General features: G+C 36.0%; 1 protein-coding gene across 4 annotated transcripts in view; it reads left to right on the top strand.

The window, feature by feature from the left end:
- Positions 1 to 13566, top strand: part of LOC107584794 (alsin-like) — a 27974-nt gene extending 14408 nt beyond the window's left edge. For 2 of the 4 annotated variants that reach the window (XM_016271552.1, XM_016271550.1), the window contains exons 16-36: positions 1577 to 1705; positions 1892 to 1915; positions 5729 to 5799; positions 5884 to 5950; positions 6033 to 6235; positions 6314 to 6379; positions 6477 to 6575; positions 6829 to 6993; positions 7096 to 7207; positions 7591 to 7668; positions 8056 to 8189; positions 8281 to 8445; positions 9742 to 9859; positions 9948 to 10105; positions 10186 to 10293; positions 10977 to 11153; positions 11250 to 11295; positions 11794 to 11855; positions 11949 to 12098; positions 12600 to 12696; positions 13039 to 13566. In XM_016271552.1, coding sequence (XP_016127038.1) covers positions 1577 to 1705; positions 1892 to 1915; positions 5729 to 5799; positions 5884 to 5950; positions 6033 to 6235; positions 6314 to 6379; positions 6477 to 6575; positions 6829 to 6993; positions 7096 to 7207; positions 7591 to 7668; positions 8056 to 8189; positions 8281 to 8445; positions 9742 to 9859; positions 9948 to 10105; positions 10186 to 10293; positions 10977 to 11153; positions 11250 to 11295; positions 11794 to 11855; positions 11949 to 12098; positions 12600 to 12696; positions 13039 to 13077 — 2268 coding nt within the window. In that variant the 3' untranslated portion in view covers positions 13078 to 13566. The remainder of the gene's footprint in view (positions 1 to 1576; positions 1706 to 1891; positions 1916 to 5728; positions 5800 to 5883; positions 5951 to 6032; positions 6236 to 6313; positions 6380 to 6476; positions 6576 to 6828; positions 6994 to 7095; positions 7208 to 7590; positions 7669 to 8055; positions 8190 to 8280; positions 8446 to 9741; positions 9860 to 9947; positions 10106 to 10185; positions 10294 to 10976; positions 11154 to 11249; positions 11296 to 11793; positions 11856 to 11948; positions 12099 to 12599; positions 12697 to 13038) is intronic. The other 2 variants (XM_016271553.1, XM_016271551.1) reach the window with 1 other exon arrangement.
- The last annotated feature ends 2 nt before the right edge of the window (positions 13567 to 13568 follow it).

Raw genomic sequence — 13568 nt, 5'->3', positions numbered from 1 at the left:
TATATATATATATATATGTACTGTATATACATTCTCACACACACTTTATATAGTATAGTAAATACTATATAGAAATATAAAATTGACAAAAAAACAACATAGTGACTAAAATTAAAGTAAAAGCAAGATATAAAAAATACTCTATAATATATAAAAATCTAAACAAAATATACTCTATAATAATCTCTACTAAACTAACACTGGTAATATAATATAATATAATTAATATAATGATGACTGTCCTGTTTGTCTGATTCATTATATGGGATTTTTATTTCTCATATCATCAGCAATTTTATTATTATGTATTTATTAATTTTTTGCTTTTAGATTCTCTAAGCTCCGCCCTCAGTCAGTCCTCTGCAGGGCTTCTGCAGAATCTGATTGGACGATTGGGCCGGCTGTCTCAGCTCACTGGTCAAAACTCGGCCTCTCTAACCTCTTTCCTGCGGCGTTCACGTGATATCCGAGGTCTTGTTATTCTAGATGATGCACATCTGTTCCTGGACACACATTCTGAGTAAGTATTCAGCACACACACAATTAAAGAATGAAGTGGTTACTTTGGTGATGACCTCAGCAGATGGAATAAGAGATGTTGGTTGTTGTTCATTACTCCATGCTGAAAATAAGTGTTTAAAGTGTTTTTAAGTTACAGTGTAGACATACTCTAAAGTTCACAATGCAAAACTTTCCCACCCAGTCCATCTGGGGCATTTATTGGAACATAGCTGCAAAACGAATCATTTAAAATGGTTATGGTTGTGATGTCACAGTCATTAGCACATTTAATAATCAGCCATGTTTGAATACCAATGTTTATTCAGTGTTCATTAATTGGCCCACTACTAGAAAGACCCAGAGATCTAGTTAAAACCAACTAGATGAACACAGTTAATCTTAAAATCAGATTATTGTAACTTGTTGAATTCTTGAATTTCAAGATGTTTTTAGCAAGTTATATTCTCTACAGAGCTGTACTGAATTAACTTCTAATTCAAAAGTAACATATTCAGGCATCAAAGAGATTTTATACTTCTAATGTGATGTATAATTGAAAATCCTCAAATGTATTTAATCAGACTGATCCTCAGTTGGTTCTTTAAGTTGTTCAAAATAATCGTACCGCAGCCTTGAGATTTCTTTTAAGGTGTTGTCCTCATTTTTAAGTTTCTTGACGAGTGTGACTGACGCGCTGCAAGCAGAGAGCTGTATATCTAATTTCTGTTCACCTTCAGAGTACTTTAGAGCATTGGCAGGACATTCGTAAGGCAGACGTAAGTGCCGTTATGTAGTGAAGCTTTGGAAACAAAACCAACGGTTCAAAAACATAAATATAAAATTGAAGAGAGCCTTACTACGCATTTTGCCGTCTTCTCCTGTGCCATCATTACTAAGCAACGGGGTAAACAGCTGCTGGCTTGATGACGCAAACGAATCACGGTTCAGACCCAAATAATATAATGTGAACACAGTCCAGCAGGGGCAGGGGGAGGGGGGAGCAATCGAACTCTGGTTCGGACCAAGAAATCGAACCAAGTGTGAAAGCACCCTAAGAGTTCTCCTCTTCTTTCAGGACTCTCTTCGTAAACCGTCCCGTCGGCTGATCTGTGAGAGCAGTAATAAGGCTTTGACTCTTCAGAACGCAGGCCGTTTTTCCGTCAACTGGTTTATCCTTTTCAACGACGCGCTGGTTCACGCACAGGTTTGCTCTCCTCTTTATACTTTAATTTCAGTATAATTTCTGCTTTATCTCTGCCTTTTCTGTTGATCTCATCCTTCTTTCTTTACACAATTCTTTCACGACAGTTTTTTATTCACTTACAGGGCCAAACTAACAATCTGTTTCCAATGACTGATGTTTTAGTGATGTTTATCTTTGTTTTGGTAGGGCATGGTCCCCTATAAGAATCTTGTAAGTATGGGCTGTACGAATGAAGAGTTTCCTCCATAGCATACTGTCCCCTAGTGCCCAAGGATGCACCCTACAGCTGTAGTGTTTGGTTTGTCCAGTGCTGTTGTTAAAGGAATATTCTGGGGTTAAATAAAACTTTTATTAAATGCTTAGGGTATCTGATTAACCCTCAAAGACCCGAATATAGAAAAAAACTGTGAAAATTTTCACATTTAAAATTTTGTGATAGGAGGTAGTGCTTGGCGGTATACCGGTTCATACCGAATACCGGTGTTTACTTTTGTTATGATATGAATTTTTAAAATACCGCAAGTGTATGTCGCTTAAACAACGTTCGGAACACGACACTGTTTGAAAGGGTTCCCTTTTCACTGTTGCACTGTGGTGAGGGATCAGCTGTATGTGTTACTAAGCGTGAAAGTTCCGAAACTGAAGCTGTAGAACTAATAGAACGTGATGAATATCCACATTAACCTGCCATCAGCTCCCGCGTCTCACACACATACGAGTGCGACTTTAGCACTAGATTTAGCAACTTTCAGACCCTTTTAGCGTCTTTTTTCCATAGAATATTCATACTGACAAACCTAGCGACTTTTTGGGATAAACCTATGGTTCAGTTGGAAGATTTTGCCAGTGCTGTCCCGCAAACGTGAGGTCTGACTTTCCCGGAGAAGTGTCACCTCTCTCGGCGTCTGTTCTGTGCAGTGAGTGGCAGAGAAGCAGTGCATTCAGTTGGCCGCACCGCAGCCGTCTCATCAATAAATGAGTACAAAACCGCGTTTCCTAGCACCTGTCGCTTACTGATTGTTTGGAATTATAAATATGAGCGTAGTTCGTCTATTAATATCACATGCACTTTTTTGTTTGTTGTTTTTTTTAGTTTGTTACTCAGATGCAGGCAGTGCGCTGCATGAGACAAAAAAGTAATATAGCCAAAACAACCGCATAGCCGTTCTTTAGTGTAGATGCATGTTGATTTTATCAGACGATTCCGCGATTATAAATGAGAGTGACTCCTGGTTAACATGTATTATTATATTTTTTGACAATATTCACTCATCATGACCGTAAAATAGGGCAATGTACTGCAGTATTTCCTCTCTCAATCAGTAGAAAATATGGTTAACACCCGGTCATGCATGAAAAAATAAATTCCGTCATGTACCGTGAAACCGCTATAATTTTGAAAAATACCGTGATATAATTTTTTGTTCATACCGCCCAGCACTAATAGGAGGCCTCTAATGTAGAAATAAATAGGTTTTTACATTTATGACATTTTAGTAAGTTTTTAGGGAAATGTGAAGTAGTCACACATTTGTAATATTGCAATGTTAGGCTCTTGGGTAGCAGAATTTCAGTGATTCTACTCACTGTCTGAACAAATGTAGAGAACATCTAAAGGTTAATTTGCAGGGTTTAATGCTTCTGCAACCCCATAACAATAGTCTATATATGTATACACACTAACAATCACACAATAATGATAAAATAAGCCATATTTTTACGGGGAAAAAAACATTTATTATAAAAATATTTTCCGATTATATTTACAAAACCTGATGAACTGAATGAAAGCTTTAAAACATCCATCATGACTTGATTTTAATCAAGTCCATCTCAAAGTCTCTGTTCCCATTTTGGACGCCATCAGTGATATCATACACATATGATGAGACGGTCTTTATTGGTTTGGTGACATTCTGAAATACTTCTCAAAGAAATAATTTATTCTTCAAATTGAACTTATCATTTAAGAAGCTTAAAATCTTGATTGAATCTCAAAATGGTAACAAAAAAGAATGATGAAACTTGTGAATGATCAAAAACAGTATGTTTCTATTAGTATTTTTTTTTCACATGGAACAAGTGAGAAGCACAATTCATCCATGTAATGTGCAAGGTGCACAGGCAAATTTTGCTACCCCTTTAACCCAGTGTTGTAAAATTACACTGACATAATCTAAAATGATCAATGCATTCAACAATACCTTAATATCTTCATGATCTAGACTTATTACTAATCACAGAAAAAAAAAATATTTTAGGCATTTTACTTACTTGAATGTAGATTCCTCTGGGTGAAGGTTAGCTCTGCTAAAAAGTACTTTACTCATAGTTACATCAGTTACAACATGTTATTATACTTTTGCATCAGTGTGACTGTTTCATATTTTCATCTTTTTGTATTGCTGTGCAATCTCTCCATACTCTTTCACTTGAAATGCATTACTGGACAAACTGATGGATGTGTCAAAATGATTTTCTGTGGCCACAGATGCTGGCAAGAGAATTTAAGTTGTATTTAACTCTGAATATTCCTTTAAAGAATGTAATTAATTAAAATCACATAATATCTGTAATACTGTAGCTCAGTTTGAACCTCTAGTTTTTTAGACTCTACCGTTTCCAAAATGTAGTGTTCCTGCGTGGTTTAAAACCATAGAAAGATGACAGTACATCTGGTTGGGTACATTCCAAGGCCTCCTGCTTGCAAACCGTTTGTAAAAGATATGTTATAGCACATATGCATAAGTGTACCTGGTTGTAGTAAGGGGCATGTTGTGCTGAATTGTGCTGAATGTTGAACAGTAGTGGTTCTGTTTAATGCTGAGTCTCGTTTTAGTGAATGTACCAGTGAGTATTTGAGATGATAATCCATTATTTTCCTCCCTGTTGTTTTTCCTTGATACCTTTTACAGTGCGTGTATGTGTCTGTTTTTCATTTCATTAGCATTATCCCTTTCCATAAAAAAAAAACAGAAATGTGCTCTTAGGAAAAAGAACCATATGTTCAACATTTTATACTTTAAAATAGTAGTTGACAACCTACAAAAACTGTAAACCAATTGACAGTTGGTTCATGCTTGAGATGCGCTTAAGTTTTTGACAAATATTGTATGGCAACAAGATTTTCACCATCATTATTAATTCTATCCTATTTAGTCTAAATAAATTATAAATAGAACACTACAAAACAAAATGCAGTACTATAAATGCTATGAGTGAATTTAGGCATCATAGCATACACTGCCATTCAGTATTTGGGGTCAGTAAGATTTTTATTTATTTATTTTTTAAGAATTAAAAAAAAAATTTTGTTAAGCAAGAATGCGTTAAATGAATCAAAATTGTCAGTAAATACATTTGCATTGTTACTAATTGAGATGCGCTTAAGTTTTTGACAAATATTGTATGGCAACAAGATTTTCACCATCATTATTAATTCTATCCTATTTAGTCTAAATAAATTACAAATAGAACACTACAAAACAAAATGCAGTACTATAAATGCTATGAGTGAATTTAGGCATCATAGCATACACTGCCATTCAGTATTTGGGGTCAGTAAGATTTTTATTTATTTATTTTTTAAGAATTAAAAGTAAATACATTTGCATTGTTACTAAATACATATATAAATAAATTACATTTTAAAATATATTTAAATTGAAAACTAATAATTGCAATAATTGTATTTTTACTGTAAGCACTGTAATGTGTTTGACATTTGCCATAGGTTATATTTTAAGTGTTATTTGTGTTTTTAAAAATGTGTTCTTAAAAATGTAAGTGAGGTAAAGGTAATCTAAATTAAACGAAACGGGGAAATGCATGCACAATTAAATATTTTATATATATATATATATATATATATATATATAGATCTCCTATCTGCTGATAACTGATGGTACTGATATATTGTGCATCATTAATCTGGAGTGGACAGAATTGTGTACAATCCTAGTGCATTTATTTTCTGTATGCTATTCTTGCATGAGTTGCATTTCTTTTTTTAACCCCTCCTAGTTTTCCACTCATCACGTCTTCCCATTGGCTACATTGTGGGTGGAGCCTATTTCTGAGGAGAACACAGGCATGTGAGTGTGCCAGTCATTGTTTATTAGCTTTATATAATTATCAAGTGTTATGAAAAGTTATGAAGTTTGTGTGGTTCTCTGCAGATATGGTTTAAAAGTGACTTCACCTGAAGAGAGCTTCACCCTGCTGGCCTCGTGCCCAGCTGAAAAGGTAGACCTGACTTGATTATTTACAAAATGATTATTTACAGAAACCTGTATAGTTGGTTAAACAGTGATGTTCTGATTCCTAGGCGAAGTGGCTGCGTTCTATAAACCAAGCGGTGGAGCAAGCGCTTAGTGGACTGGGGCATGATGGGATACTTCCTTCTACGGGGGTGGCGCAGAGAGCAGATCCGCCCATTTCACGGACAGCATCATACACATTCTACAAAGACAGTCGGCTCAAGGAGGCCATGTATGAGGGCCGATGGGTCTCAGGGAAACCCAATGGGCGGTAGGTCATTGGAGAGGGAATTGTGGGTGTGTAAGTCTTCTCAAAACGTGGAAGATGTTGATTGGCTATGTGTTCTAGGGGCGTGGTCAAATGGCCCGATGAACGAATGTACACAGGGACATTCAAGAACGGCCTTGAAGATGGGTAAGTGGTAACACTTTTTTTTTTTTCTTCAGATTATTATGCTGATGTCTCTTACTTCATATTTCTGGAAATATTTTAAGTATTGTTTCCTTTGTAGTTTTGGAGATTACGTTGTGCCTAACAAAAACCTGAACATCTGTGATCATTACCAAGGGCAATGGAAGGATGGCAAGATGCATGGCTTTGGAACATTCAGGTTTGTGGTTGTATTTTTATTTTTGTATATTATTTTTCTGTATGTACAGTGGAGATCAAAATTAGAGAACAACCTACAATTTCCTGAATTTCAAGGTCACTGCTTAGTCCTATTTGAAGTTATCCTAACACGAGTAGAAGGGCATTTTTTAAGCATATTTCATAAATTCCCACCAAGCATCTCCCCAAAATGTTTAACTGTTGTTTGCTGATGTGATTCAGTGTCATAAAACTGACAGAGTGTGTGTGTTCAGATATGCCTCTGGTGAAATATATGAGGGTTCTTTCCAAGATAACATGCGTCATGGTCACGGGATGTTGCGTAGTGGGAAGCTGAATTCCACCTCTCCCAGTGTCTTCATCGGCCAGTGGCAGTATGACAAAAAATCTGGCTATGGAGTGTTTGATGACATCACCAGGTATGCATGATTGCGGCACTTTTATGCCTTGAGTTGAAATGTGTTGTATATGTCGTAAGTGTGTGTGCAGTTGTGCACTATACTAACTGTTTTTTGTGTCAGAGGGGAGAAGTACATGGGCATGTGGCTGGATGATCAGCGTCAGGGGAACGCAGTTGTTGTTACGCAGTTCGGCCTGTACTATGAAGGTGCTTTCAGCAACAACAAAATGATGGTGAGATTGACATGCACACATTTGGTTTTATTTTAGCAATGTAGGTATGAGACACCATGCATATTATGACTTTATTCACAATGTATCATGACCCCTTGTGCTTTATTGCTTTTATAAAACAGTTACTACAAAATAAAAATATTATGTATACAAGGTTTTATTCAAATTATATTTTTGAAACAAATTGAAGAAAAGAAAAAATAGCTCCTGTTTTTTCCCTTTTGTCTCCACACATTAGGTATTAGGTTTTAATGACTGAAGCACATTTGATTCTACAAAAATGACAAAACCTGACACACACACACATTCACACGTACTTGCTAAAGTACGAAAAAAGAAACTTCAGATTATTTATTTGATCTTGTTAATCGTTTCTCTTCAAGGGCAATGGGGTGTTACTCTCTGAGGATGACACCACATTTGAAGGGGAGTTTTCTGAAGACTGGACTCTAAACGGAAAGGTGATTTTATTTTAAATTTTACATTTTTTATTTCTTTTTTTCTTCTTTTTTTTTTGAAAGAAGCTAAAACTTTTTTTCAGCAAGGGCACATTACAGTGATCGATATTGACAATAAATACACTTAAAATGTTACAACAAATGTCTATTTCAAATAATGCTTTTTGAAACTTTCTATTCCTCAAAGAACTCCTAAGTATCATGGTTTCCACAAAAATATTACACGGCACAGCTGTATATGATGATGATAATAATATTATATTAATATAATTGTATTAAAAATAGTATTATTAATGTTATTAAAAATATTACAAATCTCTAATATTAGAAATAAAATAAAAAATCTTACCAAACTTTTAAATGGTAATGTTTGTTCATCTCTTTCTGCAGGGTGTGTTGACCATGCCGAATAAAGACTACATTGAAGGCTCTTTTAGTGGAGTCTGGGGAACCGGACTAAAGATGTCAGGTTCCTACTACAAACCCAGCCTGTACGACTCAGACAAGGAGAAGGCTCATGCACTGTAAGAGTGTGTGTTGATCTCTGTAGCACAATTCAATTTTAAGTGGCATTATCAATGTTGATGGGGAACCGATGTGTTTGTGCGATTGCAGTAAACTGGGCAGGTTAGCAGTTCACTCCGAAGAAAAGTGGAAGGCCGTGTTTTTGGAGTGCTGGAACAGGCTAGGCTGTGATTCTCCTGGACAGGGACAAACCACTACAGCGTGGGACAACATTGCCGTAGCACTCACTGCTAACAGGAGACAGCAGAGAGACAGGTACACTTAAACACACACACACACACAGTGCAGAGTAGACCTGTTCCAAAGCCTGACTGTGCCTCATTGTCTAATATTGCATGAAAAACTCCCCTGACACTCACAGATGATTCCAGCAGAGTCTGACATTAGTTAGCTAACAAATCGGTACTCTAATAAGCAGAAAAATATTACATATCATGCTAGGGGTGGGTGGTTAAAAAATCATTTATATATTAAATCACAATGAGGTAATGGCTGTTTTTGATAATCTAGTGAACTGATATACGAGTAGTACTTCATCTAATCTTATTATTTTTTTCTTATTATTTGGAAGTTGATTTGTGTACACTAGTGTTGTCACAGTACCAAAATTTCAGTATTCGTCACCAATACAAGTGAAAATCCACGGTTTTCGGTACCAATTTCGGTACCAAAGCAAAACACAAAAACATGCTAATTAAAAAATTTGACTACACTTTCATTTAATCCAAACTGTGTACATATTTCATTTTAAAGTTTTTTTTTTAAACCTTCTAGAGTTATTCAGCCAAGAATAACAACTAACTTAGCAAAAAAAAAAATATATGTGTCATATCAGCTTTTCTGACTGATATGACACAAACAATGTTAACCATTTGTACATTCTCTAACACGCATATTTTATATAATTATATATATTATTCCATATAGTGTACACCTATGGAAGGCCATTTCTGCCAAATAAGAAAAGTTAATTGACTTTTAAGATTAATTTTTTAATTATAAATTGAAATGATGAAATACTGAGTTATAATTATGAAATGTCATAGTTATGATTAATAAATCAACTTTTTTGTAGGAATTTCAACTTTTTATGTCATAATTCTAAAAAAAAAAAATTTGATAAAAGGTCTAAATTATGAGATAAAAGGTCCTAATTTCGAGAAAAAAAATCGAAATGCTGTGAAATGCTTTTTTTCGACTCAGAATAAAAATAAACATAAAAGTAGCAGAAATAAAATATAAAAAGTTTTTTTTCAATAACATTTTATTTTTGTCAATGTATTCTTTTATCTCATAATCATAACTTTTTATCTTATAATTATGACTTTTATAGCAATAATTATGATTTACCAAAACATGATTTTTTTTTTCTGGGCTTCCACACAAACCAAATTATTTATAACAACTGAATGTAAATGTAAATAAAATATGTTTATAATAAAAAGGATGAAAACCTATGGAACATGAATATTAAGTGTGTATTGTTAAATGTATAAAGTATAAACTGAATATATATATGTGTGTGTGTGTGTGTGTGTGTGTGTGTTTCAGTCCAGAGTTGCTGAGTCGCTCTCATCACAAAACGCTGGAGAGTCTAGAGTTCATTCCTCAGCATGTGGGTCCTGTGACGTTAGAGGTGTATCACACAATCCGTCGGTACCTTGTCAAGGTATGCATTGCCTGATTGCCCCTTCTAGTAGTTCAATTGTCTGATGATTTTGCACTATAAGTCATTGACCCCTGATGTTTTACCCCAGGCATGTGACACCCCATTGCATCCTCTGGGTCGGCTGGTGGAGACATTGGTTTCGGTGTACCGTATGACATACGTTGGTGTTGGAGCCAACCGTAGATTACTGCCCCAGGCTGTCAATGAGATCAAGTCCTATCTCAACCGCATCTTCCAGCTTGTCAGGTAAATGTGTCAGTCAGACTGACGACAATTTTGTTTTAAATGTTGTTTCCATGAATATTTATGTATGTGTTTGTGTTTAGATTCCTCTTTCCTGATCTGCCAGAAGAAGGAGGTTCACTAGCTGACCCTCCAAAAGAGAAGGGTGGTTCAGACCCTGCTGGGAAGCAGCTGGAGTCTCCTAAACCTGGGTACGTAAGATGTCTTACTTATGTGAAAAAGAATACATGGCACACTGGGGGTGGGTGGTTTGACCAAACTCTGATATTACAGCATGAATAATTTTATTTTATACAACTGTAATGGTTTATATCACAGTTAGAATTTTTGTCGTTGTTGTTACTGGAAATTAAATAAAAATGTGTTTATATATTAAATCACCGTGAGGTAATGCCTATTTTTGATCATCTATTAAATTCAAGTTTATTTGTATAGCGCTTTTCACGATACAAATCGCTGCAAAGCAACTTTACAGCAAATTAAGTTTCTACAATATTTAGTAGTAGTAGTAGTAGTAATAATCTAGAGAATTTATAAATGAAAAGTACTTTACTCATTTGATTATTTTCTCTTTTTAATTGAAACTTGATGGGTGCAAACCTTATTGAAGCCTAATTCTGGCACATAAGAAAATAATCGTCTTTCATGCTCTCAAAGATCATAATTATGACATAAGCAAAATTATGAGATAAAAGGTTTGAATTGACAAACAAAATTATGAGATAAAAAGTCATAATTGTGACAAACTCTTTGTCGTTATTCATTTTTCTCATAAATTCAGACTGATTTTTCAGACATGTCTTTAGCACGTCATTTTTTTACCAGTTACCTTATGCATTGTCTTTGTGTGTGTGTGTGTGTGTGTGCATGGCAGGTGTGTGGTCAGCAGCTCTGCTCTCCTCCTGCCGGTGCTGTTACCCCGTCTCTATCCTCCTCTCTTCACTCTCTATGCTCTAGAGAAAGAGAAGGAGGATGATGTGTACTGGGAGTGTGTGCTCCGACTCAACAAACAACCAGACCTGGCACTGCTCGCGTTCCTCGGGGTGCAACAGTGAGTCAGACACACAGCTACACTGAGAAATACATACAGTAGATTTTATTATCCACTAGTGATCCATCCTACTGCCACTAATACCTGTCTTCATAGGAAATTCTGGCCTGTGACTGTTACAGTACATGGAGAAAAACAACAGGTTTGTTCTTGAGAGACTCTAAAGGGCCGTTCACACAGAATGTGTCTTTGCATCTAAAAACACGTGACACAGCGCTCAGGAATGGCTTTAAAAAAAGCGCAGCACAGAATGCCTCATCCGCTGTGTTGCCGTCAAATAAAACAATTGCCATGCCAACTTGCTACTGTTAATAAAAGCTCACAACGCTTGCACGGTTCCAGGGTTCTGATTGGTCCACTATTTCGGAACTGACATTGATGAGCGGTGCTGTGTGTAAAAGTTTAAATTCTTTTAACTTGACACGGTGTCTTAAAAACGCGGCACTTTTATGCATTTACATAGATAAACAATGAAAAAGTAGCGCATTGTAATGGAAAAACGCGTTCTGTGTGAACGGCCCCCAAGTCTCTTTTAAAAAGTCTCATAAAGCTGTTATTGAAGGCAATATGCTGATTATATTACCTGAAATAAGACTGGAACATGAAGCAATATTCATGGAGGTATTTTGGGGATGTGTAGGTTCTCTCAAGCACTAAGGACTCCTGTTTTGCCTCAGCAGTTGAGACGTTACAGCAAATAAGGTTGGAGATTTACAACAATTTCTGGCTAATAACATTTGTAATTTTTCCTCTGGTAAATTGTTTTTAAGGTTGTTTTTCTTTTTATTTTGACAGCACAACTTTCACCCCCTCAGACAAGCTTCAGGTCATCCAGCTGACCTTTGAGGAGATAACCCAGGAAGTACTCGCACTTCTGAAACAGGATTTCTTGTGGTCTATGGATGACCTTTTTCCTGTCTTCCTCTTTGTTGTTCTGCGTGCACGGTAAGGATGAGATCACAAGGCTTCTAAGGCCCTGTTTTTTGGAGTATGTTTGTACACTACCTTTCAAAAGTTTGGCATTAAGAGATTTTTAATGTTTTGAAAGAAGTCACTTATGCATGCCAATGCTGCATTTATTTAATCAAAAATATAGTAAAAACTGTAATAATATTTCACATTATTACAATTTAAAATGACCATTTTTCATTTGAATATATTTAAAAAATTTATTTATTCGTGTGATGCGAAGCTGAATTTTCAGCATCATTGCTCCAGTCTTCAGAGTCACATGATCCTTCAGAATCATTGTAATATGCTGATTTGGTGCTCAAAATCACCCAATCAGATCAGATCAGATCACCCAAGTCAGATATACAAACTAGGCTTAAATGTAGTCTTAGATAGAGACGATATGTTCCTTTTTTTCTGCATATGCTTTAGCACAGAAAATAACACATTGCTAAAAAGGCATCTTTTAGTTGACATAGCTGTTGTTCTCTACAGGATAAGGAATCTGGGGTCAGAGGTCAGCCTCATCGAGGACCTAATGGATCCATGTGTACAACATGGAGAGCATGGCATCATGTTCACCACACTCAAGGTATAGTCTATAAGGGTTCTTCACAAGGGTTTTTTTCCTTGCAAACCTTGCTGCACGGTGTGAAACAATGCAGTGTTAAGATGCGGACATATTAGCAAAATTTCATATACAAACATTTGTCAAACATTGGTAAGGTTGACCACAGTTTAGAATATAAAAGTTAGTAACAGACTGCCAAATATAAACTGCCTCAGTGCTAATCTTATTAAACATTAATTGCATTAAATATCAGTATTAAGTGTTAATTTGCTTTGTATAGTAAAAAAAAACTCAGAATTATGCAAATAAGCACAGTGTGACAGTCCAGATTGCTGTTCTGAACTCTTCCTCTTCCTCACTCAGGCATGCTACTATCAAATCCAGCATGAGAAGATCACGTAATGAACACATCTCTCCAAACCCATCTGGTAAGGCAGTGGAATGACTGACAAACAGACCGGCCAATCAAAGTGTTCGAGACACGGCGCTTGCCATGATGTGTGAGGAGCCAATCACTGGATCACATGGCCAGGAAGAGTCATTCCATTGGAATCTGTGCTGTTTATGTGCAAGTCCGTCTGTGGTTTTGCATTTATTACCATTTATTCTTTTCATTTTTGTGTCTTCCTCACTCAGAGGCTTTTTAACTGCTGTCATTCCATCATGTTAAAGATATGTTCTCCAGCTCAGTGTTCTTTTATTAAAGAGCCCGTGCTTTGTTGGCTCAGAATGAATGACGTTCAAGAACAGCATGTCACGATCACCTCTCCCTCCAAGCACACACTTGTCAATCCAGTGTCAGCAGTCGATCGATGACATACGAAGTTCATTAATGTACTGTAAGCCATCCGAAATAATGGTCATCTACCTCTGTCTTTGAAGTAAACTACTAC

This window comes from Sinocyclocheilus grahami, unplaced genomic scaffold, assembly GCF_001515645.1.
Source record: "Sinocyclocheilus grahami isolate Dianchi unplaced genomic scaffold, SAMN03320097.WGS_v1.1 scaffold63.1, whole genome shotgun sequence".
In the NCBI taxonomy this organism is placed as follows: Eukaryota; Metazoa; Chordata; class Actinopteri; order Cypriniformes; family Cyprinidae; genus Sinocyclocheilus; species Sinocyclocheilus grahami.
The sequence above is the reverse complement of the archived record's forward strand: the minus strand, read 5'-3'. Positions and strand labels throughout refer to the sequence as shown.